We start from the raw sequence: 26,463 nt of genomic DNA, 5'->3' as shown, positions 1-26,463 counted from the left end.
AGAGAACACATTCCTTTGCTAAGTCGAAATCACTACACCGGATGATGTCAATACCATGGTTACCATCAAATGTGGCGTGAGTCATAGATGGCTAAAGAACAAACAACACAGGATCAATCACACACACACACACACACACACACATATGGACTCTCTGGCTATCCATCCCATAGGATGATGATGGTTCCTTTCAGTCAGTTAGTGGGGTTTGGTATGTGTGTCCTGGAGTGGCTGTACAGGACTGCTTGCCACATACTGGGCAGGTGAGGCCTGGACGGGCAGCAGGGGCAGAAGCTCTGTTGTGGCACTTCCTGTGCCTTTCCTCTGTTGCCTCGTTGAGCTTGTTCTCAGCAGCGTCCACACCTTTTCTGATGGCGTCCCTCCACCGTGAGCGATCTTGAGCCAGATCCTCCCATGTTGATGGGGCAATGTCAGCTTTCTTGAGGCTCCTGTACAGAACATCCTTGTACCGTAGTCGCTGGCCTCCTCGTTTTTGGGTACCACTGGACAGTTGGCTGTACAAGATGTCCTTGGGCAGTCTTCCGTCAGGCATTCTGACAACATGTCCTACCCAGCGCAGTTGGGCTGACATCACCAAGGTTGAAACTGCTGGCATTCCGGCTCGAGAGAGGACCTCAGTATTGGAGACCTTGTCTCATCAGGTGATCTTCATCAGAGAACGTAGGTGATGCTCAAGCTGGCGTAAGTGACTCTGATATGAGCACCACGTCTCACATTTGTATAGCAAGGCTGATATGACAACGGCCCTGTATACCTTGCACTTGGTGGCCAACCTGACGTTCTGTGACCAAACTCGATCTTTCAGCTGACCAGAGGCAAAGCAGGCTTTTCTGGTTTTTGACTCAGTCTCTACATCCAGAGAAGCTGAGGATGTTATTGTGCTGCCCAGGTAGCAAAACTTGTTGACAGCATTGAGACGAGTGTCATCAATGAGGACAGTTGGTTCTTCGTAGCTTGAGCCAGGAGCCGGTTGGTACAAAACTTCCGTCTTGTTCAGGCTGATTGTCAGTCCGAAGCTTTTGGCTGTACTGGCAAAGCGACTGGTGATCGCCTGTAAGTCTTCGAGAGAGTGGGCAACCAGTGCACAGTCATCAGCAAACTGCAGCTCATGCACCACGATGTCCCTGACTTCTGTTTTTGCTCTCAGTCTTGCGAGGTTGAGGAGCCCGCCATCAGCTCTCATTTGTGGGAAGACCCCTGACTTCAGGTCTGATGTGGCATCCTGAAGAACAGCAATGAAGAATAGTCCAAACAGAGTAGAAGCCAGAACACAACCCTGTTTTACGCCATTGCTGATGGAAAATGGGTCTGACCACTCACCACACATGTTGATGTGGTTTTCCATGCCTTCGTGGAACTGACAGATGATGTTGGTTAGGCTTGGGGGGGGGGCAACCGAATTTTGGTAGGAGCTTCCACAGGCCATCACTACCAACAGTGTCAAACACTTTAGTTAGATCAACAAATATGACATAGAATCTTCTCTGCTGTTCAACACATTTCTCTTGGAGCTGCCTCAGTGAAAAGATCATGTCCACTGTACTACGACCTGTTCAAAAACCACACTGGCTTTCTATAAGAATGTTGTCACTGATATTGGACAACAAGCGTCTAAGGATGATCTTCGCGAGGCATTTTCCCGCAACTGACAGAAGAGAGATGCCATGGTAATTGTTGCAGTTTCTCTTTTCTCCCTTGTTCTTGTAGATGGTCACGATTGATGTGTCTTTGAAGTCTTGTGGTAGTTCTGCAGCTCCCCACAACTTTGTGAACAGCTGGTGCAGGCATGATGTCAGTGTGTGACCACCATACTGGTAGGTCTCGGTTGCGACCCGGTCAGGTCCTGGTGCTTTGTTGGGTTTTAGCTGTCTGATAGCTTTGATGATCTCATGAAGAGTAGGGGGAGCATCTATCTCGAACAGTATGGGTCGAGGGTGTACTCTGCCCAGTGCTTCATCGGTGATGGTTCCTGGTCTGTTCAGCAGCTTGTAGAAGTGTTCTTGCCATCTTTTCATGCGCTCTGACTTCTCAGTGAAAATGGGTGTACTGTCCTTGCTCAGGAGTTGTGAGGTGCCTTGTTTTGATGGACCATACACAACCTTGATTGCTTCATAGAAGCTTCTTGAGTCATCACAGTCAGCGAAGGCTTGTAACTCCTTGGCCTTGTTGGCCCACCACTGGTCTTTCATAGCTCTGAGCTGCCTCTGCAAAGTTGATATTGCACTCAAAATGGACTAGGGAGAAATGCAATATGCACACCCAGTGAAATATTTTCATAGCAGATTGATCAGACAGAAGCTGTGGAGAGGCAGTAGAAATAATTGGAATCATGACAATTTGTAATCAGTGTTCATCGTTTGAAGGTTGTGATATAGAAGGATGGCATGTATGCTGAACAGTATTTACCTTGGAAGAGCTGTGTGATGCAAACTGAGACAAACAAGAAAAATCTGCAGATGTTAGAGTGATTTTATTTTACTGAGAGAGGAAGTCCCACGCTTCTTCCCAAATCCACACTGGCTCTCTGGTAGAAGTCCCCAGTCAAGGTGTCATCTGAGACAATTGAGAAGAAGCCTGGCAAAGGTCTTGCCTGTGATAGACAGCAAGGATACTTCCTGATAGTTGTCGCAGGACTATAGCTTTCCCTTCACTCATGCAGGTGAATGATGGATACGTCTTTAAATTCCTGTAGAAACATCGCTTGCTGCCACATGTGTTAGAAGAGCTAATGGAGCTTTTCTGTTGGCATTGCACTGCCTTCCTTGTAGGCCTCAGCTGGTATTATGTCTGATCCAGGCGATTTGCTGCTAAGAGCTGACTTTATGGGTCTCAGCTACGGTCGGTGGAATATCCAGTGATTCATTGACAGACACTTGACATGATGTTTGCTGCAAGGCAGCTGCAGGAGAAATGGCGGGAGCAAATGCTGACCTGTTCTGCTATGTCAATCTGACTAAGGCCTTTGACACTGTTAGCGGAGACATTCTGTGGAAGATCATGGTGAAGTATGGATGCCCGAGGAAGTTCATTACATTGGGCAGCAATTCCATGATGGCTAGAGTTCTGGACAATGGTGAGATATCTGGGTCTATCCCTATTTGAAGCCAGGCTGTGTTCTTGGTGCTATTCAGTCTGGTATTTTCTGTCATGTTGACTGATGCCCTCAGAGATGGCGGCATAGGCATTGACATCAGATCCTGCATTGATGGGAAACTATCCAAACTCAGAAAGCTCCAAGCAAAAACTAAGGTTATGACATAAACATGAGAAAGACTGTGATGCTGGAGATCCAAAGCAACACGCAGAAAATGCAGGTCAGTTAGCAGCTTTGGAAATGAATAAACAGTCGACATTTCAGGCCGAGATCCTTCTTCAGGACTGGGAAGGAAGGGGAGGGAGATGCCAAAATAAAATGGTGGGGGCAGGGGAAGGAGGATAGCTAGAAAGGTGAAGCCAGGAGGGTAGGAAAGATAAAGGGCTGGAGAGGAAGGAATCTGATAGGAGAGGAGAGTGGACCATAGGAGAAAGGGAAAGAGGAGGGGACCCATGGAAGGGTGTTGATAGGTAAGTGAGAAGAGGTAAGAGGCCAGAGTTTGGAATGGAAGAGGGGAGGGTGAGGGAAAATTTCTTTTAATGGAAGAAATCGATATTCCTGTCATTAAGTTGGAGGCTATCCAGATGGAATATAAGGTGCTGCTCCTCCATCCTTGCTGCCTTGCTGTCTACTACATCTGGTATTCCCAATACTGCCTCCTCTATATTGGTGGTGAGACCCATCGCGAATCTGGCCATTGCTTCATTGAGCACCTCCACTCCATCTGCCAGAAGTGGAACTTCCCGGTGGTCAAACAGTTTAATTCCCATTCGCATTCTGACATGTCAGTCCACGGCTTCCTCTTGTGCCGAAAAAACATAGGTACTTCATGTTAGAATAGACAGGGTGGTGTTTACTTAGAGGGGGATTGCAGTGCACAGTGAACAGTGTTTTACAGAGGAGGGACAGTATGCAGTGGACTGCGCCTTACAGAATGAGAGCTCTGTGTACTAAACATCAGTTTGTACAAAAAGACATATGGTACTCAGATACTGTTGTAGTGTTACATGGCTTAAAAATTTTGTCACAATTTGGACAGAAAGACAGTTAAGTAAATACATAGGAGAAAACAAGCAACAGTCCTGAATCATCTTAAGTAACTAAATTGATTTAGTCACATTTGTGCTGAATACAGACATTTTATAAACTTTTCTTCACTTGCTAGAAAGGGAAACTATCTGGGATAAACTCAAAATATTTGTTTCAGAATTTGGGCCTGTAGAGGCAATATGATCTGGCTTAACTGAGAGTTCAACTCTGATGTTAGGCTGCCCTCTGCCTATAGTAATCTGAATGTTCTGGACCAGCAATTATATGTGTGTTGCTTGAATGTTCTGGATGTTATTTTTATTGATTGTATGAATTTTCTTCCCTGCACATTGGGTGTTTGTTAGACTCCTTTTAAAAAAAAAAATCTGTTCCATTGGGTTTCTTTGTGTTGTGGCTGCCTGTAAGGAGATGATTCTCAAGGTTGTATAAAGTATACATACATTGATAATAAATGTACTTGGAACTTTGAATATTGAACATCAAGCCTGTCACTGACATCGCCTCCACTGGAGATCATCCCACCATCCCAACCCATTGTCCCCCAGTGCTACACCCCTAGTTCTTGAATGGAACTTGACATATTGGGGAAATTCACATAAATGGTGGGTATAGAAATCAAGGCAAATCATGCTTCCTGATGTAAGTAAGTTGTTCCCAGAATGAAAACAATTTTTTTTCAGAACATCATTGCACTATCCCCGTAAGTATCTTGTCTCTAATTCTCTGGGGGAGCTTGACAATAATAATCTTTAGGCAATGGAAGTCACTTTATGTAGATAACAATTAAATAACAGAATCCCCCTTTTTATTACTCAACACTTTCAAAAAGCACAGTGCGCTCTGGAATAAAAAATTCTCTGGTTGCAGTTTGGTAACGTTCAAATCATGTAACTATACTAACCCCACTGGCCACAGTGATTACGGTTTTTTTTTGCAATCTCTATTAAAATTCGAGGTTAGGTTCTCATGGTTTCAGCAAGCACTCTAGAAAACTCTTACATCAGAAATACACAGCCACAGCCCCGGGAGACAGCCCGAATGAGGGCACACTCACTAGTGATACAACCTTGCAACTTGCAAGAATCAATGTTGCATAAAGGATGGTTGAAACAGGGGAGGGAAGTTTCGCCCCTTCTTGGCAAAATTTTCTACAGAAGTGGTTTGCAATTGCCTTCTTCTGGGCAGTGTTTTTACAAGGGGTGGGGGGGGGGTAACCCCAGCCATTATCAATACTCTTCAGAGACTGTCTGCCTGGAGTCAGTGGTCACATATCCGGGAGTTGTGATTGCACCACCTGATCCCATGGCTTCATGCGACTCTGATTGGGGGACTAAGCGGGTGCTATGCCTTGCCCAAGGGTGACTTGCAGGCTAGCAGAGGGAAGGAGCACCCTACACCTCACTTGGTAGAGACGTATCTCTATCCTGCCAACTGATAGGAACATTGAGAATTTATTAGAGGATATCACCAGCAGCAGAGGTGTCCTGTGTAAGAGGCTGTTCAATCATAGCAGGAGGTTACTGGGGGCGGCGGGGGTGGGGGTGGGGGAAACACAAAAACAGACCACACTGGAGCATCTGTGGAAAGAGAAACCAGTTAATGTTTCAGGTCTGTGACCATTCTACAGACATGGGGGAAGAATGGAGTTTTCTAAACAGAGTGAGGTGTAAGACAAAAGGCTTTATGGAGATTGGTTAGGACAGATCAGGTGATAAGGAGCAAGCGCTCTTTACACTAATGGGGGGGGGGTCTGCGTTCAATGAAAATAGATGAGAAAATCATAATGGGAAACAACGAGAGAGCAGTTTACCTGAAGTTGAAAGCAGCTAACTCAGTGTGGTGAATCCCATCTGATTCAGTGCAATGTAGATAACAATCTACTGGCTACACTTACCTGCAGAGCTGTTGTGATGAACAGTGTGTACCATCAGTTCTAGATCTCTCACGATAGAAAAGGGGGCAAGGAAGAAACCTTCCACTGGCTCACAGAGGACAGTAAAAAGAGAATCACCCCTTCCATTGACATTTAGGGTCTTTGTTTTTATTTTTAAGATCACAGAGTGATACAGCAATGCTCAAGCTTTGGTGCATTCCATTAAAATAGCAAACAATCAGTAAACTTTGAATGCTTGTCATTTCCTCCCTCTTTCCACCTGGTGATTAACTAGCACTCCAGAGAACAGCAGTTGTACATACTCCACATGCATAGTTTTATGCTAGCAATATTGTGCTTCCAGACAAAGTGAAAATTTTGTGTGTTTACTACATCTCCTAACAAGTTCCCAAGATATGACAGGAATATAGACCGGTTGTAGCCTCAGGTACATGGCTCAGCTAGGGCTTGTTGTTGCTCAATGGTTTATAGGGTCCTCTTTAGTATTATTGAGATTTCTTCCAAGGATGACATCTTTGCCACCACAATCATCTTGATTTCTAAAGACCCCTAGTTGGTGAACACCATTACATATTTGTACGGGTTTTCATGATTTCAGTCAGGACCAGTAGTCGGCCATTCATCCTCTCAAATCTGTTCCACTACAGCTGGCTTTATACGCATTCCCAGCTACAGGTACCTGAACAAAAATCTATCACAAACAACTAAAAGTTTCAATTAACCTTAAGCAAGCTTTCAGGGAAGAGAATTACAGGTTACATGTGTTGCAATGTGCTTAAAGTAATAGAAGTCAGTGCTTTCAAAGTTTAAGTTGTAGCCATACTCAGCCTCTTTCTGTAGCTAGAGGCTGATCTTCTGCTCATGAACTGAACTTGCAGTTGTAAGTAGACATATTCGTGCATGTACATAAACTATTAAAAAATTATAGACCAGTACAAAAAGGCTTATAGAATGCTGGAGGTCAAGAATACAAATAGAAGTTATGCTAACACTGTACAAAGCTTTGCTAAAACTGTTGATGCAGTCTTGTGAGCAGTTTCAGGCACAGACTAGGATCAGAGTTGACAAGATTTCTGAACAGATTTACTAGAATAGAAACCTAGATTCAAGGATTAAATTACGAAGTGGAATTATGCAAATTAGTGCTGTAAGAGACAATTTCCATTGGAGTATAACATAGATAATCATCCAGGCCTCTTAGGATGGTCACAAAATAGACAGAGGGTGGCAGAAATTTGTAAGTCACTTCTGCAAATAGGAATGCATGCTAGTTCTGAAGCTAGATAGGTCTCATTAGCTCAGAGTTCAGCTGTAAATTTATTTAAAGTTTGTTTGAAAATATTGAAAACTTATCCAAGCACTGCCTTTTTGCATTGAACTCTTCCTACTCTCATCTCAAGGACAGTGATATTATACTCATCTTGTGAACTGTACAGTGTGGTAGTCATCCTGGGCTGAACCACGGTGACCATTCGGATTTTACTCTGGGATCCACAATAACCAAACTCAGTCTGGTCCTCACCTGACACTGCCTGCTTGCACCTTCCACGCTGAAAGGAGCCTGTGGTCCTCCAAAGCCCAGCTGTCACAGTGAACACAATGGCCCTCTGACACTTGCATTGGCAGCAGCTAACTAAATGTGGCTGACCCCCTTCTCATTCAGTTCCATAATGGCTGCCTGCAGTTTCCTTTGGAACTGTTATAGAAAATAGGTGCAGGAGTAGGCCATTCGGCCCTTCGAGCCTGCACCGCCACTTATTATGATCATGGTTGATCATCCAACTCAGAACCCCGCCCCAGCCTTCCCTCCATACCCCCTGACCCCCGTAGCCACAAGGGCCATATCTAACTCCCTCTTAAATATAGCCAATGAACTGGCCTCAACTGTTTCCTGTGGCAGAGAATTCCACAGATTCACCACTCTCTGTGTGAAGAAGTTTTTCCTAATCTCGGTCCTAAAAGGCTTCCCCTCTATCCTCAGACTGTGGCCCCTCGTTCTGGACTTCCCCAACATCGGGAACAATCTTCCTGCATCTAGCCTGTCCAATCCCTTTAGGATCTTATACGTTTCAATCAGATCCCCCCTCAATCTTCTAAATTCCAACGAGTACAAGCCCAGTTCATCCAGTCTTTCTTCATATGAAAGTCCTGCCATCCCAGGAATCAATCTGGTGAACCTTCTTTGTACTCCCTCTATGGCAAAGATGTCTTTCCTCAGATTAGGGGACCAAAACTGCACACAATACTCCAGGTGTGGTCTCACCAAGGCCTTGTACAACTGCAGTAGTACCTCCCTGCTCCTGTACTCGAATCCTCTTGCTATAAATGCCAGCATACCATTCGCCTTTTTCACCGCCTGCTGTACCTGCATGCCCACTTTCAATGACTGGTGTATAATGACACCCAGGTCTCGTTGCACCTCCCCTTTTCCTAATCGGCCACCATTCAGATAATAATCTGTTTTCCTATTTTTGCCACCAAAGTGGATAACTTCACATTTATCCACATTAAATTGCATCTGCCATGAATTTGCCCACTCACCCAACCTATCCAAGTCACCCTGCATCCTCTTAGCATCCTCCTCACTGCTAACACTGCCACCCAGCTTCGTGTCATCCGCAAACTTGGAGATGCTGCATTTAATTCCCTCATCCAAGTCATTAATATATATTTTAAACAACTGGGGTCCCAGCACTGAGCCTTGCGGTACCCCACTAGTCACCGCCTGCCATTCTGAAAAGGTCCCGTTTATTCCCACTCTTTGCTTCCTGTCTGCTAACCAATTCTCCACCCACACCAATACCTTACCCCCAATACCGTGTGCTTTAAGTTTGCACACTAATCTCCTGTGTGGGACCTTGTCAAAAGCCTTTTGAAAATCCAAATATACCACATCCACTGGTTCTCCCCTATCCACTCTACCAGTTACATCCTCAAAAAATTCTATGAGATTCATCAGACATGATTTTCCTTTCACAAATCCATGCTGACTTTGTCCGATCATTTCACCGCTTTCCAAATGTGCTGTTATCACATCCTTGATAACTGACTCCAGCAGTTTCCCCACCACCGACGTTAGGCTAACCGGTCTATAATTCCCCGGTTTCTCTCTCCCTCCTTTTATAGGGAGCACTCTGCGATATCAGTGCTTATGCGTTAGGCTCTTTTCCAACAACCACTGGACTTTTCAAATACTATAGTGAAAACAGGCTGAAAGGGTTAAATAGCCTTCTCTTATCCCTGTATATATAACTGGCCTGGAATGGTCCGCTATGAGGCTAATGTCCTTTCTCTAACATATCCTGGTATTATCTGGAAAATGGCATTCATTGCTATAGTGAGGTTGAGCTTATTTTTGACTGAGGACAAGACATTTGCATTGACTTGCGAGTGTGAATCAGCATCATTCCATTTCTTAAGCCTTTTAAGCCCCTCTCTAGATTTGCCAAGATCCCTGTGCAGATCTCTGCAAGCCATCTTGACTGGCATGCCAGTCGCCACAACAAGAATTAATTCACGTTTGAAAACATTCCAAAGCACTTGGCAGGAGCATCGGCAGGCAAAATTTGACACCAAGGCAAAGGAGATATAAAAGCACTTGTCTAAGTGTGCAGACTGTGCCATGTTACTAATTGATTACGAGTTTCACAAGTATAATTGCAAGAGTGTGGAGTGAAAAATTGCATCACCAAAACAAAAAGAAAACTAGTGGACTACCTTTGGAAGTGCTACCTTACGAAGTATTTCAAAATGAATTTTCTGTAGCTATCTGTGCCATCACACTAAGTGCAACGTTGTCTCTGATCTCAATCATAACATTGCAACAGCTTGCTGCTTTAATCCAATTATTTGCCATTTTCTACATTCATAATTTATTTTGCTGCAGCCATTAGAAATAACCATGAGAATATAATCACTTGCTGTTTTTATGATTTGAGATCATCTGCGTTTGCAGAGGAAGCTCTTTGATGGTGGAAAAATGTCCTGACCCTGTTACACAGCACTGTCTATAGCTTGCTGCCAGAGCTGTCAGGTACGCAGATGGATTCATGGCAGGGCACAGGCTCCTGTGCTTCCATTTTCAAGTTATGGTGCAGGATGTGTGGTACAATATAAATATAAAAGATGTGGAAGAAACAGTGATACATCATCTCTAAGACGTAATTAGGTACAACAATTGGCCATAAAATAAACCTTTAATATGTTTTTAATTATAATTACTAATTACGTTGTGAACTGTACAATTCTGTCTCCTGCCCCAATGACTGACATAAACACGCAAAAACTAGCAATTTAAGTGTTGTAAATATATACATGCTTAACCTTATAGTATGTTTTTTACATGAGGATTATTTTCATGTATCTGCAAAGGACGACATTGCTGCAATTTAGTTTCCAAGGACACCTTCAGGTATAAATCTTTTGAGGCTGTCAGTGAAACTTAAAGCAACTGGTTTTCTTCATTTTAGTAGTGCTTTATTCGGACTAAAATGCATCAAATATTAAAGGTTTGCTTTGACATGCTGCCATATTATCTATTGCAAACACTTCTAGAGGCAAAACACATTGTAATTCAGTATTAATTATTTGGTGTATAGAGTACTAGATGAATTATGGGTAGGGTAACAGGGGAGCCATAGAGACATTCAGCTCAGAAACAGCTCCTTGGGCTCTCCATTTATGTGCCAGCCATCAGGCACTCAATTACAATAAACTTACACTAATCCTGTTCCATTCTCCCCTCATTCTCATAAACTCCACATGGATTCTGCCACAAACTCAGACTAGGAGCATTTACAATGATTAATTAACCTACTGACCTGCAAAATCTTTGGGATGTGGGAGGAAATGAGAGCACTGGAGGAAACACATGTGGTTCACGGTGAGAAAGTGCAAATTGCAGAGAGAGCACTGGAGATCAGAACTGAACCCAGGTCACTCTCCTGACGTGTTATGCCAGTGTGTCACTACAGTTTCAAGATGCATGTGCAGGAATTCATCTGAAACAATGCAGCTTTGTCTCAGTAGTGGACTGTTCGCCCGGATTGTATAGTCCAAAGTCAGTCTTGAGTACATCAGCTCATGGGAGGAGTAAACAGTATCGGGAAAGACAATTATTCTCTTTAAACTGCTTTTTACATACCCAATGGAAATATCTGTCATGGGGAGCAAAGAGGTCTTTGATAAAGCACGCATTGTGGTAAATATGTTCTGAAGTAGCAACAGCAGAAATGCAAACAAATCTTTAATATGTCCTGCTGTATTATTTAAGTAAAAGTATAATCCAGATGAAATAATTAATCATTTAATTTAAAGATTCACTGTGAAAATCAGTAAAATAAAAAAATATTGCATTCTTTACTACTTTGCTGGACGAATCACTGCTTGATCTAGTAATGAATCAGAGGGTGCAGAGAGATCTAGCTAATAATGGTCATGACAGAAGACTTAAAACTGAGGATACTTAAAATAAAGGCAAAATGGCAAAAATGACTTAGAAGTAATGAGAGACATACTATTTTAAAAACTGTTCATTATAGAACACAGAAGATATATATTTCACTGAAAGGTTAAGTCTATATAGGCAACCTCCACAGAGCGATTGAGCAAATTTTCAACTAAAAAAAAACTAAGCACACACTAGCTGCATGAGTAATAATGGAGAGAAAGACAAATGGAAATACAAAGATGGTAGAAAAGAGTCAGAAAGGCAAAAGTGAGCTACATGATTGAAGTATCAAGGAAATTGAACATTTGACAGATCCATGCATATATAAAGAAAAATTATGAAAAGAGTGGTCTCACCAAGGAATGCACAAACCAAATAAATATTGCAGGTTAGGCACTGGCTATGTTCTGCTGAATGATTCACCTCATGACATAGCATAGCTTTTTCACCATCTATAGTCATAAGTGCGGAGAGATGGAATCGTTTCCCACTTGCCTGGATCAGTGCAGCATCCAGGAGAAAGCAGCTACTTTGATCCACCACTCTAAAAGCTAATGCCCTCCACCAATGGCACTCATAGCTGCAGTATATACACTAACAAGTATTTTCACCTAGGTGACTCCAACCTTCCAAATCTACAGCTGTCACCAAGAAAAACATCAGGGGCAAAGAGCATAGGGGAACCTGAGCACTGCAGATTGTCTTTATAGATATGGCAGAGAATCAGATAGATCGCTCTTATGTAGATGTGATATGCAGATAATTGGCCAAGTGGCGTCCTTCTGTTCAGTAAAGATTGCGGAATTTTGATTCTGTAGTTCTTCATTATGTAAATCCTGAAACTCCCTGCCCAGCAACATCGTGGGACTTCTTTAACTGGAAGAAGTGCAGCAGTTTAGCCTCACCATCAGCTTCTCAAGGGCATTTATCACTGGACAATAAACGATGGTGTTTTTACCCCTGCAAATTCCATAAACAGATTAAAGAAGTCAATCACAATGTTTTGACTTTGAAGAATAAATTTCAAAGTTTGCAGATGGCAGAAAATTGAAAGGTTAGGTCAATACAGAAGAAAATTACATAAAACTATGGTGAGCTGTTAATAAACACAAAGAACGGGCAGTATAGGCTTCCACGTGCTTCCTAGAGTTAAGTGTTTAAATGTGAATAACAAAGTCATTTAGAGAAAAGTGTTAACAAATAAAAACAAGCAGCTACTCGATAATAAAGCCCTAAACATGCAAACATAAACAGAATAAATTCTGTTTATGTGTGAGGCCTTCAAAGCGAAATTTTGAGAGTACAAAGCTTGCATGTGCCTGTCAGAATAAAAGGTAAAGTTAACAGGTTTGGGAATATCGGTTTTCAGGAGATTTTGATGCCATGGTTAAGGGAAAAAAGGAGATGCATAGCAGGTTTCGGCAGACAGGAATAAATGAGGTACTTATAGAGTATAAGAAATGCAAGAGAACACTTAAGAAGTAAATCAGGAAGGATAAAAGAAGTTTTCCCTAGCAGATGAGATGAAAGAGAATCCTAAGGGATTCTACAACTATGGTAAGAGTGAAAGGATTGCAAGGGACAAAACTGGTCCCCTGGAATATTAGAATGGTAATCTATGCATGGAGCCAAAAGAGATGTGGAGGTTGTAAATCATTTTTTTTTGCATCTGTATCTACTCAGGAGACAGACACAGAGTGAGGCAAAGCAGCAGTGAGGGCATGGACCCTATACAGATTACAGAGGAGGAGATGTTTGCTATCTTGAGGCAAATAGGGGTGGATAAATCCCAGGACCTGACATGGTGTTCCCTTGAACCCTGTAGGAGGCAAATGCAGAAATTGCAAGGGCCCTAGCAGAGATATTCAACTCATCCTTAGCGACAGGTGAGTTACTGGAGGAGTAGAAGATAGCTAATATTGTTCCGCCGTTTAAGAAAGGTTCTAAAAATAAACGAGGAATTTATAGGCCAGTGATCCTGACATCAGTAGTGGGAAAGTTATTGGAGGGTATTCTAAGGGTCTGGATATATGAATGTTTGGATAGACTGGGATTGATCTGGGATAGTTAGCATGTCTTTGTGTGTGTAGGTCATGTCTAACCCATCTTATTGAGCTTTCAAGGAAGTTTCCCGGAAAGCTGATGAAGCAAGACAGAGGACGTTGTCTACGTTGACTTTAGCAAGGCATTTGACAAGGTCCCACATGGGAGGTTGGTCAAGAAGGTTCAGTGCTTGGCATTCAAGATGAGGTAGCAAATTGGATTAGACATTGGCTTTGTGGGAGATGCCAGAGAGTGGTAGTAGATGGTTACCTCTCTGTCTGGAGGTCTGTGACTAGTGGAGTGCCACAGGGATCGGTGTTGGGTCCATTGTTGTCTGTCATCTATATCAGTGATCTGGATGATAATATGATTAACTGGATCAGCCAATTTGCAGATAACACTAAGACTGGGAATGCAGTGAGCAGTGAAGAAGATTGTCACAGCTTGCAGTGGGATCTGGACCAGCTGGAAAAACAGGCTGAAAAATGGCAGATGGAATTTAATGCAAACAAGTGCAAGGTGTTGCACTTCAGTAGGACTAACCAAGGTAGGTCTTACACAGTGAACTGTAGGACACTGAAGAGTGCAGTAGAACAAAGGGATCTAGGAATACAGGTCCATAATTCAGTGAAAGTGACATCACACATAGGCAGGGTCATTAAAGAAAACTTCTGTCACATTGACCTTCATAAATCAGAAAATTGAGTACAGGAGAGAGGATGTTATGTTGAAGTTGTATAAGACATTGGTGAGGCCTAATTTGGAGTATTGTGTGCAGTTTTGGTCACCTACCTTCAGGAAAAATGTCAATAATGTTAAAAGAGTACAGAGAAAATTTACAGGATGTTGCCAGGACTGGAGGACTTGAGTTAAAAGGAAAGATTGAATAGGTTAGGACTTTATTTCTTGAAATGCAGAAGACTGAGGGGAGCTTTGATAGAGGTATACAAAATTAGGGGTATAGGTAGGGTAAATGCAAGTAGGCTTTTTCCACTGAGGTTGTGTGCTACTACAACTAGTGGTCATGGTTTAAGGGTTAAAGGTGAAAACAGTAAGGGGAACTTGAGGGGAATCTTCAGTCAGAGGGTCCTGAGAGTGCAGAATGAGCTGCCAATGCAAGTGGTGCATTCATTCTTGACTTCAACGTTTAAATTTGGATAGGTACATGGATGGCAGGGGTATGGACAGCAATGATCAGAGTGCAGGTCGATGAGACTAAGCTATTTAAATGGTTTGGCATTGACTAGAGAGGCCAAAGGGCCTGTTTCTGTGCTGTACTCTATTGTGCAGATGCTGGAAATCCAGAGCAACATACACAATATGCTGGAGGAACTCAGCAGGTTAGGCAGCATCTATGAAAGTGAACCAACTGTTGACGTTTTGGGCCGAGACCCTTCTTCAGGACTGGAAAGGAAGGTGGAAGATGCCAGAATGAAAAGGTGGGGCGAGGGGAAAGAGGACTAGCTAGAAGGTGACAGCTGAAGCCAGGTTGGTGAGAAAGGTCAAGAGCTGGAGAAGGAGGAATCTAATAAAAGAGGAGAATGTACCAGCACAGAACAGGGAGATGATAGGCAGGTGAGAAGAAGAGCTAAGAGGCCAGAGCAGGGAATAGAATAAGAGTGAAGTGGGAGTGAAAAATATTACTGGAAGGAGAAATCAGTCTTCACACCATCAGGTTGAAGGCTACTTTGATGGAATATTAAGTGCTGCTCCTCCACCCTGAGCAGGGCCTCATCAGGCAAAGGAGATAGCCATGGACCAACATGTCTGAATAGGAATGGGGATAGGAACAAAACAGTTCCCCAATTTAGCGATCTCACCAATGTAGAGTCTGCTGCATCGGCAGCACCAGATACAACAGACAATTGCAACAAATCCACAGGTGAAGTTGTTGCCTCACCTGGAAGGGCTGCTTGGGACCCTGAATAGAGGTGAGGGAGAAGGTGAATGGGTAGGTGTAACATTTCTTTTGCTTGTAGGGGTATGTGCCAGGAGGGAGATTAGTGGGGAGAGAGACATGGACAAGAGAATCATGAAGGGAGCAATCCCAAAGGGAAAACAGAGAGTGGGGGGTGGGGAGGGAGAAGGTAAAGATGCTCTTGGTGGTAAGATCCCATTGAAAATGGCGGAAGGTGGATGCAGAGGTTCATGGAGTGGTAGGTGAGGACAAAAGGAACTATCACTTTTAAGGCGGAGGTCACAAAATGCAGGAGGAACTCAGCAAGTCAGGCAGCATCTATAGAAATGAATAAACAGTTGACGTTTCGGGCCGAGACCCTTCTTCAGGACTGGAAAATTGTCGAGCACCTTTGCTCCATCCACCAAAAGCGGTATTTCCTGGGGCCAACTGTCTTAATTCCTATCCCCATTCCCATTCCAATATATCAATCCATGGCCTCCTCTTTTGCCATGATGACACCACACTCAGGGTGGAGGACTTCCAGAGTGGTTATATTTAAGATAGAAATGGCTGCAGTTGCTTTCCATTTCAGGAAGCAGTATGTTTAGATACCCGTTGTGATTAAATGAACAAAGTTGTGACTAACATATTCTATACAGGATTCTAAGAAAAACGTGGTAGGAATATGAATGAGTTCCTATAAGAAGTGTCTGATGATGAAAGCAGAGAAGAATTCAAAGCAAAGTTAGATAAACAGTTGAAGAAAAGAGAAACAGATGGCTAAGTGATGAGGGGTGGGATGCTATGCATATAGAACAGCAACATAATCCAATTAAGTCCTCTTTCTCTACTTTTCTCATGTGTTCATCTATGTCATAGAAGGAGGCCACCCTGCACATCGGTCTGTGCCAAGTCTCAGAGCAATCTCACTTCCCAGTCTTGAACTGAAAGACTGGCCATCCTTTTGTCTCCACCGACGCTGTCTAACTTGCTGACTTCTTCCGGATTTTTACTCTGGATATTAGAAGTTACAATCTCTTCTGTCTCTATTTCCCTGTAACCTTTTCCCTCCCCATGCTCATCAAGTTCCCCTGTATATTCCTGCCACTCACCCTCAATGGGAAAACTATAAGTAAATTTAATTCAGAATCTCTGAACAGTGCTCCTGACTTCCAAAGGGAAATCTCTGTCAAAGAGATGGTTAGCTTCCTGCACATCATCAGAAAGCCTTAAAGCATTTTTTAGACAATACAGTTGTTTTAAATTGTAGGGAATACGGTGACAGCAAGCATAACAGCAAACTTCTGCAGAGCAGGACTCCTATTTGCTGTTAGTCAAGCTAAATCTGCTACTGTAAGGGCAATTGAAGAACTAATATTGGCCAACATATATTTTCACTGGGCCGCTTTTCCTCTGAACTTGCAAAGTTTAGGTCTGAACATAATCTAAATTTCTGACCTGTACGGCGATATAGCTACGAAGGTGCTGGCTACTTTCTTAACAGTGTGTTGTACAGTCTGTACTATGGTGTCTTTTCCTTTGGCGTTATTAGATCCCGATCTGTCAATAACTGTACCAAAATATCCAAAAGGTAATGATAATAAAGCTAAACTGAAATGTGGCTTCTGTATGCCAAGCTGAAAAACACTTATGAGGCTCCTTTAATTAAACTTGAGTTTAAAGCTAACCTATGCATTGTTATAGCGTTACTTTCCATCCTGTGTTTCACTGTGATCAGTCAGAATAGTTCATAACTACACTTATGCTGGAACACCTTTATAGTTTACACAAGGTGCATTAAATACTCTAAGGTGCAAAAATGAGAAAGATGGAAGACTCATGGTTGGCTGAAGTGAATGTGAAGCTCAGGGAAACTGAGCTGGTTATTGCCTATAGATACATCAATCTGCCTCATCCTTGGCAAAGGACCTTCAATATAAGCACCTGCTCCCTTGCTTGCAATTTATAAACCTCCTCCTAATAGTTCTCAGTCACATGTGGTTAAAAAGTTCTTTTATACAAATTGATTCTGTGAATTCACAAGCAATTCCCATTACAATATCTAGAAGGTCAGAACATTCACATAGTTTCACTGGCAGCCAGAAATTCTATCTCTGCTTCCCTGCGCCTAAGATAATCTAATTTTATTATTTCTTAGTAAAAAAAAAGGTGATCTCCTTTGATACAGTTGTGGTAATTCGTTCTGCACTGAGGAAGGATTAAAATGTCCTGATGTCGAGTTGTACCATAGAACTCCTCACAGTGCTCCTTTACATGGTGACTCCCAGGAGTATAGGTACAAGTCTCTTCTCATCTCATTGCAAACAGCAAGCCCGAGTTGCTGTCAGGACGACTGCATGAGACCGGTAAGCCGTTTGCCAGTCAGAGATTTGCCCTACAAAACATAAAGGCATTTTCAAATACAGTACATCTAACACTGGCACTTATCATTACTTGAAACACTGATTAGACTATTGATAAAGCTACACAGGAATTCACTGTGGCTGCTCGAAATTTTCATAACATTTCCAAATCAAACACACCCAAAAACATTTGGAGTGTTGCTTTCTCCAAATATGAGTTGAAGGCCTGTAATGAGGAAAGTCTGAGTTTATACAAAAAAATGCATGGCTCTTAAAAACACACCTTTCATACAATGAATTCTTTTAAAATGCAGTCATTCCTGCATAAACAAACAATTTCATGAACCACAGGTTCAACAAACCCAGGTATACACAAAAAAATAAACTATTAGTTTAATTCTGTTGGTCAGTACACCAAAAGCTGTCTATTATTCTTTGGCCTGACACCTGGGTTCTTCACATTCATCTGACAACTGGAGAGGGAAGAAAGAATTAAACATCACACTCAAAGAATGAAAATGATGGCACGGCATATCACTCCTGTGTTAAATTTTCAACCTTGATTATGACAGCATGAATATTGATATGGGGTTGGACTTGACCTCCCAAACTGCTACTGTTGGTGGATGTACTGATGCAATGGCTTAAGTAATTTTCCACTGGTACTATTAGTGTTAACCCACAAAATCCAATCAAAGCAGAAAGGACAATGGACAGTAAAGAGCATCTGAAGAGTAAGGACACCAATATTAGACAATTGTTTATTGACTGCAGCTCTGCCTTCAATACCATAATTGCCAGCAAACTCATCTCCAGGCTCCTAGATCTGAGACTCAACATCTGTCCCTGTCACTTTCTCTTTCTGCTTTCCAATTACCCCTGCCAGTCATTCCTCCACACCTCCTGTTTGTTCCTCTGTCCTTCCTTTTCCTTCTGGCATCACATGTAGATAGGGTAGTTAAGAGAGCTTTTGGCACATTGGTCTCCATACATAAAACTATTGAGTACTGGAGTTAGGATGTTATGTTGAAGTTGCATAAAATGTTGGAGAGGCCAAATTTGGAATGTTGTGTGCAGTTCTGGTCACATATCTACACAGGAAAGATATCAGTAAGCTTGATAGACTGCAGAGAAGATTAACAAGGATACTGCCAGGACTTGAGGAAAATTATAGGGAAAGTTTGAATAGGTTAGGAGTTTATTCACTAGAGTGTATGAAAATGAAGGGAGATTTGATAGAGATATACAAAATTATGAGGGGTATAGATAGGGTAAATGCCAGCAGGCTTTTTCCACTGAGGTTGGGTGAGACTAGAACCAGAGGTAACGGTAAAGTGAACATGAGGGGAACTTCTTCAATTGGAGGATGGTGAAAGGGTGAAACGAGCTGCCAGTAGAAGTGGTGGATGTGGGTTCGGTTTCAACATTTAAGAGAAATTTGGATAGGTATATGGATGGGACGGGTGTGGAGGGATATGGTCCCGGTGTAGGAAAGTGGCTCAGAAAATCACAGCCCAAACTTTGCTGAAGTTTTTCCAGTGCTGCATTATCCTTATTTATATGAGGTGCATGATCAATATGACATGCACATCAATGAACTCTGTAATTAAATAATATGGAGTATATTTGATATGCTGTTGGTTCTCTTAAAAATCTGCTGCAGCATACATTCAATCCGTCAGTACACTTATAACTATAAATAGGCATCCATTCCTATAAACATGATTTCTACATATATACTGTATATGGTTTAGTATTTAATCATATGCAAGGGTGGTGACAGATTTTGTGCGAGTGTGCCCAAATTGGCATAAATTTTCTAAAACATGCTCTCATGTACCATGGTAATTTTGAGCAGAGGTTATTATTGATTAAGAAATTAGCAACAATAATTATAGACTCCTGTGAAAACATCTCACTGTCCTCTAATTCTGAAAGTTCATTTGTTGTTTCATTTGGCAGTAAAGATAAACATTATGTATCTTTTTACTATGGGTGGCGTTTAAAGAATTGTGGGTCAGCACTACTTGCCACATGCCAACAAAATTTTTCAGTGTTCCATCTCCAGCTGGCATGCCATAGGTTTGCCATCCTTGAACATAACAATTGAAGAGTTTTCATATACTCAATCCCAGCTTTGACTATAAATGGTGATTTAGCAGCTAATACATCAGATTCCACAAGACCATAAGAGAAAGGAGCAGAGTTGCATATTCTCTGCCATTTTATCATGGCCGATCCCTTTTCTCTTTCAACCCTATTCTCCTGCCTTCCAGTCACCACTAGTCACCCCATCAGCCATATGGCAGATATAGCAATGACAATGTGGTCGTCATCCCAACAATCTGTCACTAGAATAGGAATTTGAATTCAACATGCATCATGAATAAAATATTATCTTTTCTTTCATTTATTCCAAGGAAAATCACTGATAATGTTTCCTTTAATCTAAAGTCAATTCCAGAGCGCGCTAGGTGGAATTTCATTGCCAGAAATTGGGAGGCAAAAGGAAGGAATGGAGGCATTAAGGAGGCAAGGCTGAGAAGCTAAGACTTAAAGCACTGAAACATTCGAACTGAAGCTTGTGTGAATGTAACTGCTCACACAGTGACAAGTAAATGTTTTACTGACAGACGACGTGTAGAAATCAGCAGTTTTAAAATAAAATTCATGATTGCTTTTATCTGCTCAGTCTGAAAAATAGTTTATCTTAATTTATTTGACTCATTCAGGGAAAATATTGTCCTAATAGGAGAGATTAAGTAGACTTCAGGTTGGGTTTCCTTTCATTGGACCATAGGAGGCAACACGGGAAAATGGGGCTAATTTGTAGCCTCTATGGTCAGCATGGCCAAATTGGTCTGGAGGGCCTGTTTGCATTCTGCATTACTCTATGTCTTTAAGCTGAGGGATAACCCTATTGTCACTTATATGGCCATGCTGTCGATATGAATCTTAGCATCAATCTTTTTCTCCAGGTCAGATGAGTTTAGAACTGGAGGGCATGGGTTTAAAGTGAGAGGGAAGAAGTTTAAAGGAGATTTGAGGAATAGGTTTTCACATGGAAGGTAATGAATATTGTGAATGAGCTGCCAAAGCTGTGGTGGAGGCAGATACAAATCAAAAGTTTAAAATGCATTTGGACTAGTACTTGGATAGGAAAGGTGTAGAGGGATATAGATAGATATATACTTTATTGATCCCAAAGGAAATTACACTGTCACAGTAGCATTACGAGTGTGGATAAATTATATTTTCTTTATTTAGATATACTGCACAGTAACAGTAACAGGCCCTTCCATCGTAACGAGCCCGTATTGTCCCATTACACCCAATTACCTTACTAACAGGAACATTTTTGGAACGTGGGAGGAAACTGGAGTAGCCATGAGAATGTACAAACTCATAAACAACACTTCTAATTTTCTCCAAATTTAAACACAGCATAGTTTGAGAAAACCAATGAAATGTAGCAGGAGGATTAATCCCTTTCCAATTCAGCAAAATGGATCTTCTAGCCATTAAAGTAAGAAATGCAATCATCCGACGAACTGAAGAGGTTAAATGATTTGATTCTATCATTGGTAACCCAAAAGTAGCAGTAATTGGGTGAGGTTGTAAGTCTATATTCAAAACGGTTGAAATAATATCAAAAATATCTTTCCAATATTTTTTCAACAAAGGACATGACCAAAACATGTGAGTTAAAGAAGCTATCTTGTAGTGACATCTATCACATATAGGATTTATATAAGAGTAATAACGAGATAATTTATCTTTGGACATATGAGCCCTATGCACTACTTTAAACTTATCAATGCATATTTAGCACATATGGAGGATGAGTTAACTAATTGAAGAATTTTTTTTCCCATTTTTTATCGGTACAGTAATCTTGAGTTCTCTTTCCCAATCAGTTTTGATTGGGAAAGACTTGGAGGCCATTTATTCAACATTTTCATATGATGTAATTTGACCATTTCCAAACTTATTTTACTTCTTCGTAATGTTGGTTGAGAGGAACAGAGTCGTCGACACTAAGGTTTTCTTTTTTCTCTTTGTTTACGATGTTACAAAACAAAGAGAAACAAAGAGTTTAGTTTTTTTTGGGGGGGTTATTATTTTTTTCCTTTTTCATGATTTTTTTAGATATTTTTCTTTGTTTTATATTATTCATTTGTATCCTATATGATTGGGAGTTTTATCATTTAAGTGTTATCTGGCTTTATAATCACTTATGTTAATTATAACAATGTATTCCCAATAACTTCGTACTACTACCATGTTATGTTTATTTTTATGAAATTAATAAAAGATTGAAGAAGAGAATGTACAAACTCCTTATAGATTGCAGTGAAATTGAAGCTGAGTCACTGACGATATAATATCATTATGCTAACCACTGTGCCACAGTTGAGCTGGCACTACATTAGATTGGTATTGATCCAACCACTGTCAGTGTGGAGAAGCTGGGATGAAAGGGCCCATATTTATGCTGTACAATATTATAATTTCATGTAACACATTTTCAGTAGGTATGTGAACAGGAGAATTGGGGTTTGTGGGCGAATTACAGAAACAAAGGTAGGGTGAAGGAGATGAGGGTTATATGATACATGTAGTGATGCTGCAGAGTAAGACTGGACAGTAATGGGAGCAATATGAGTGGAAATAACAGTATTATTAGAAAAGCTGTTGCTAGTTAAAATGGGAGGAATTGTTAGATCTAGAAGTGTTGAATTCAGTACTCAGTCTGAAAGGATGTAAGATGCCTAATGAAGAAATTAAGTGTTATCCTTTCAGTCTGCACTGAGTTTTGGAGACTAACAATGTAAAGTTCTGAACAACATTAGGTGGGAGAATTAAAATGGCAATTTGAAAACTTAAGTTACTCATTAAAAACACACACACACACACACACACACACACACACACACACACACACACACACACACACAGTAGCTCAGTAAAGTAGAGGCACTAAATCTGCTTTGTTCCTTTGCCTGAGCTATTGCCCATGCCCACCACTATCAGACAATGTTTGAATAAGGGAAAACATGTATTACTCTGTGACTCTACGCTAAAGGGACAGAGCAGAGCAGCACCACACGAAGCAAACCAAATCTTGGGGCCATCCTTGAAGCTAGATCTTCTTCATAGAAACAACCCTCCTGGAATTGGTCTGCCCAGTGTAAGGAACAGCACATCCCGAGTAGTGGATATGTACACTAAACAACTAAAACTCTTGGAAAAAGTGTCTGAGTTGTCCGAAGTGGAAAGAGCAAGGGCTCCATATCTTCTGGGTGCACAGAAGATGGCGTGGTGGGGGGAGAGAATGAGAGTGGTTGATATGATTGTGGATTGAAGCTGATGTTGCAGAAGGGATGATTTCGTTAAGAATGCTACGGCAGTGGAAACTAAGTTTGAAGGTGGTGTTGTCTTGGATGTGGCATAAATGGGAAAAGAATGAATGGGGGAGACTGGCTGAAGGCAAACTGAAGACCATCACGGTTCATGGAAGGAATGAAGGGTTGAGTGCAGGAGTGCGGGAAATGTGATCTGAGTGAAGTGTGCTGGAGGGAAAAAGGGAGAAATATCTGATGTCCTTGAAGGGAAGGAAACATCCTCAAAATTGACGATGTGCAGGTGGACAAAAGAAATAAAGTCCTTACAATGCAGGGAGTAGATGCTCATTTTGCTAAAGTAGCAAAGGGAATCAATGCTTATAATTGATATTGGCTGGAATTTTAACTAATTGACCAGACAACTACCGATCTATATCTCCAAAGTAACCCTGGCCTCCTGCAACAGAAATATTTCCTTTGTTCTTTCCATCTCTTCCTACCTTTTGTGCCACTTAACTGTCTTCTTCCTTTCACAGTTGTGATCAAGGTTTTCATCATAGAACAGTACCGCACAACCAACCTATAGTTGCTGTGCTCAACCAACTAAATTAGTAATCAAATGACCAACTAATCTCTTCTGCCTACACAATGTCCATGTCCTTCCATATTGCTTACCTTCATGCACTTATCTCAAAGTTCAAAGTACATTTATTATCAAAGTATGTCATGTATACTGTATACAACCTTGAGATTTGTCTCCGTATGTCTGCCTTTACCACCACTCCAGGCAGTGCGTTCCAGGCACCCACCATTTTCTGTGTAAAAAATTTTCACCTCACATCTTTGGACTTATCCCCTCCCATCTTAAAAGCATTCTCTCTGGTATTAGACATTACCACCTGGGGAAAATATATTGCCTGAACAATCTATCTATAGTATACCTCTCATAATTTTATTAACCTTTATCAGATCTTCCGTTAGCCTTCGACGCTCCAGAGAAAACAACCCAAGTTTGTTCAGTCTCTCGTTGTAGAATATGCCCTCTAATCCAGGCAGCATCCTGGTAATCCTCTTCTGCACACTCTCCAAAGCCTCAACATCTTTCCTATAAAGAGGTGACCAGGATTGATTGCAATACTCCAGATATGGCCTAACTACAGTCTTATTAAGCTGCAATATAACTTGCTGACTTTTGAACTCAATGCCTCCACTAATAAAGACAAGTATGCCATGTGCTTTCTTAACCACCCTATCAACCTGTGTAGTCACTTGCAGGGAGCCATGAACGTAGACCCCATGACCTCTCTGTTAAGGGTCTTGTTCTTAACTGTGTACTGTGTCTTTACATTTGGCTGGGTTAAACTCCATCTGTGAGTTCACTGCCCATATCTGCATGTGATCTACTATATAATCCCGCTGTATTCTTTGCCAGTCTTCTGTGCAATCCACAACACCAATCATCAGCAAACTTACCGACCCACTCATCTATATTTTCATCCAGGTCATTTATATACCTCACAAACAGCAGAGGTCCTAGTACAGATCAACGTGGAACACCAGTGACCACAGACCTCCAGCTAAAGTAAATCTCTTCAACCACTACCATCTGTCTTCTGTGGGCAAGCCATTTCTGAATACAAACAGCCAAATCACCGTGGATCCCAAGGATCTTACTCTTCTAGATCAGCCTCCCATAAGGGACCTTGTCAAACGCCTTACTAAAATCCATGTAGACAACATTCACAGCTCTCTTTTCATCAATCATCTTTGTCACTTCGTCAAAAAACTGAATCGAGTTAGTAAAACATGACCTGCCCACACAAAACCATGCTGGTTCTCCCTAACTAGACCATGGTTTTCCAAAATGCTCATGAATCTCATCCTTAAGAATTACCTCCAGTAACTTCCCTACACCTGGCATAAAACTCACCAGTCTATAGCTTCCAGGATTATCCCTGGTTCTCTTCTTGAGTAACAGAACAACATTAGCTATTTGTCAGTCTTCCAGGACCTTGCCTATGGCTGGAGAGGACATGAAGGTATTAGTCAAGACCCCAGCAATCCTTTACTTTGCCTCTTTCAATAACTTGGGGTACATATCATCAGGTCCTGGGGACTTACCAACTTAATGATCCAAAACTACTTGCTCGGCTCTGATCTCCCTCTCCGCCATGTCCTTCTCCTTAGTAAATACTGATGTAAAGTATTTATTAAGGACCTCACCCATATCCCTTGCATCCAAGCAAATGTTCCCCTCCTTTATCCTTGAATGGTCCTACACTCTCTATAGTTATTCTCTTTCTCTTGATGTACAGAATGTATAGAATGTCTTGGGATTCTCTTTAATCCTACTTGTCAAGGATATTTCATGACTGCTCCTGGCTTTCCTAATTCCCTTCCTGAGTTCTTTTCTGGCTTCTTTGTAATCCTCAAGGGCTCTGTTTGATTTTGAATACCTAAGTTTTACATACTTTTCTTTTTTCTTCTTAACAATGTTCATCACTTCCCTCGACAACCAAGGTTCTCGTACCTTACCACCCTTGTCCTTCCTTCTGACTGGAACATACCTGTCCTGTACTCTGTGCAGATGGTCTTTAAACACCCTCCACATGTCAGAAGTAGACTTGCCCAAAAACAGCTGTTCCTAATTAACTCTCCCTAGTTCCTGCCTAATGCTCTTGTAATTTGTCCTGCACCAATTTAAAACTCCCCCGCAAGATCCATACTTAACTTTATCTATATCTGTCTTAAAACTTAAGGAGTTGTGGTGACTGTTCCCTAACTGTTCACTCACTGAAAGGTTGGTCACCTGGCTAGGCTCATTATGCAACACCTGGCCCAAAAAAGCCCCTCCTCTTGATGGTCTACCTACATATTGAATAAAAGGAACCCTCCTGGAATCACCTAATAAATTCTGCCCCATCTAAGCATCTTGCACTGAGGGTCCCAATTTATATTAGAGAAGTTAAAGTTCCCCATAACAACAACCCTATTGCTTTTACAGTCTTCCTTAATCTACCTGCATATCTATACCTGAATATCCTGGTGTCTATTCGGGGTCTGCAGTACAATCTAATCAGAGTGATTGCACTCTTCCTATTTTTGAATTCTACCCATATAGACTCAGTGAATCATATCCCTGCATCATATCCCTTCTGAGTCCAGTTGTGATACTGGCTCTGATTAGTCATGCAAGTACCCTGAATCTTTTATATTCCTCTCTAAAACATCTAAACCTTGGGACACTAAGCATCCATTCCTGTCCCTCTCTCAACCGAATCTCTGCATTGGCCACGACAACATG

General features: G+C 41.6%; 1 protein-coding gene across 1 annotated transcript in view; it reads right to left on the bottom strand.

Annotated features, from left to right (window-relative positions):
• Window positions 1-8,932: 8,932 nt before the first annotated feature.
• Window positions 8,933-26,463, bottom strand: part of LOC134348657 (regulator of G-protein signaling 6-like) — a 185,171-nt gene continuing 167,640 nt past the window's right edge. The window contains exon 16 of the mRNA XM_063052410.1: window positions 8,933-17,846. Coding sequence (XP_062908480.1) covers window positions 17,796-17,846 — 51 coding nt within the window. The 3' untranslated portion in view covers window positions 8,933-17,795. The remainder of the gene's footprint in view (window positions 17,847-26,463) is intronic.

The sequence above is a fragment of the Mobula hypostoma genome, chromosome 1 (assembly GCF_963921235.1).
Source record: "Mobula hypostoma chromosome 1, sMobHyp1.1, whole genome shotgun sequence".
Classification (NCBI taxonomy): Eukaryota; Metazoa; Chordata; class Chondrichthyes; order Myliobatiformes; family Myliobatidae; genus Mobula; species Mobula hypostoma.
Note: the sequence above shows the minus strand (reverse complement) of the source record. Positions and strands in the feature narration are given on the sequence as shown.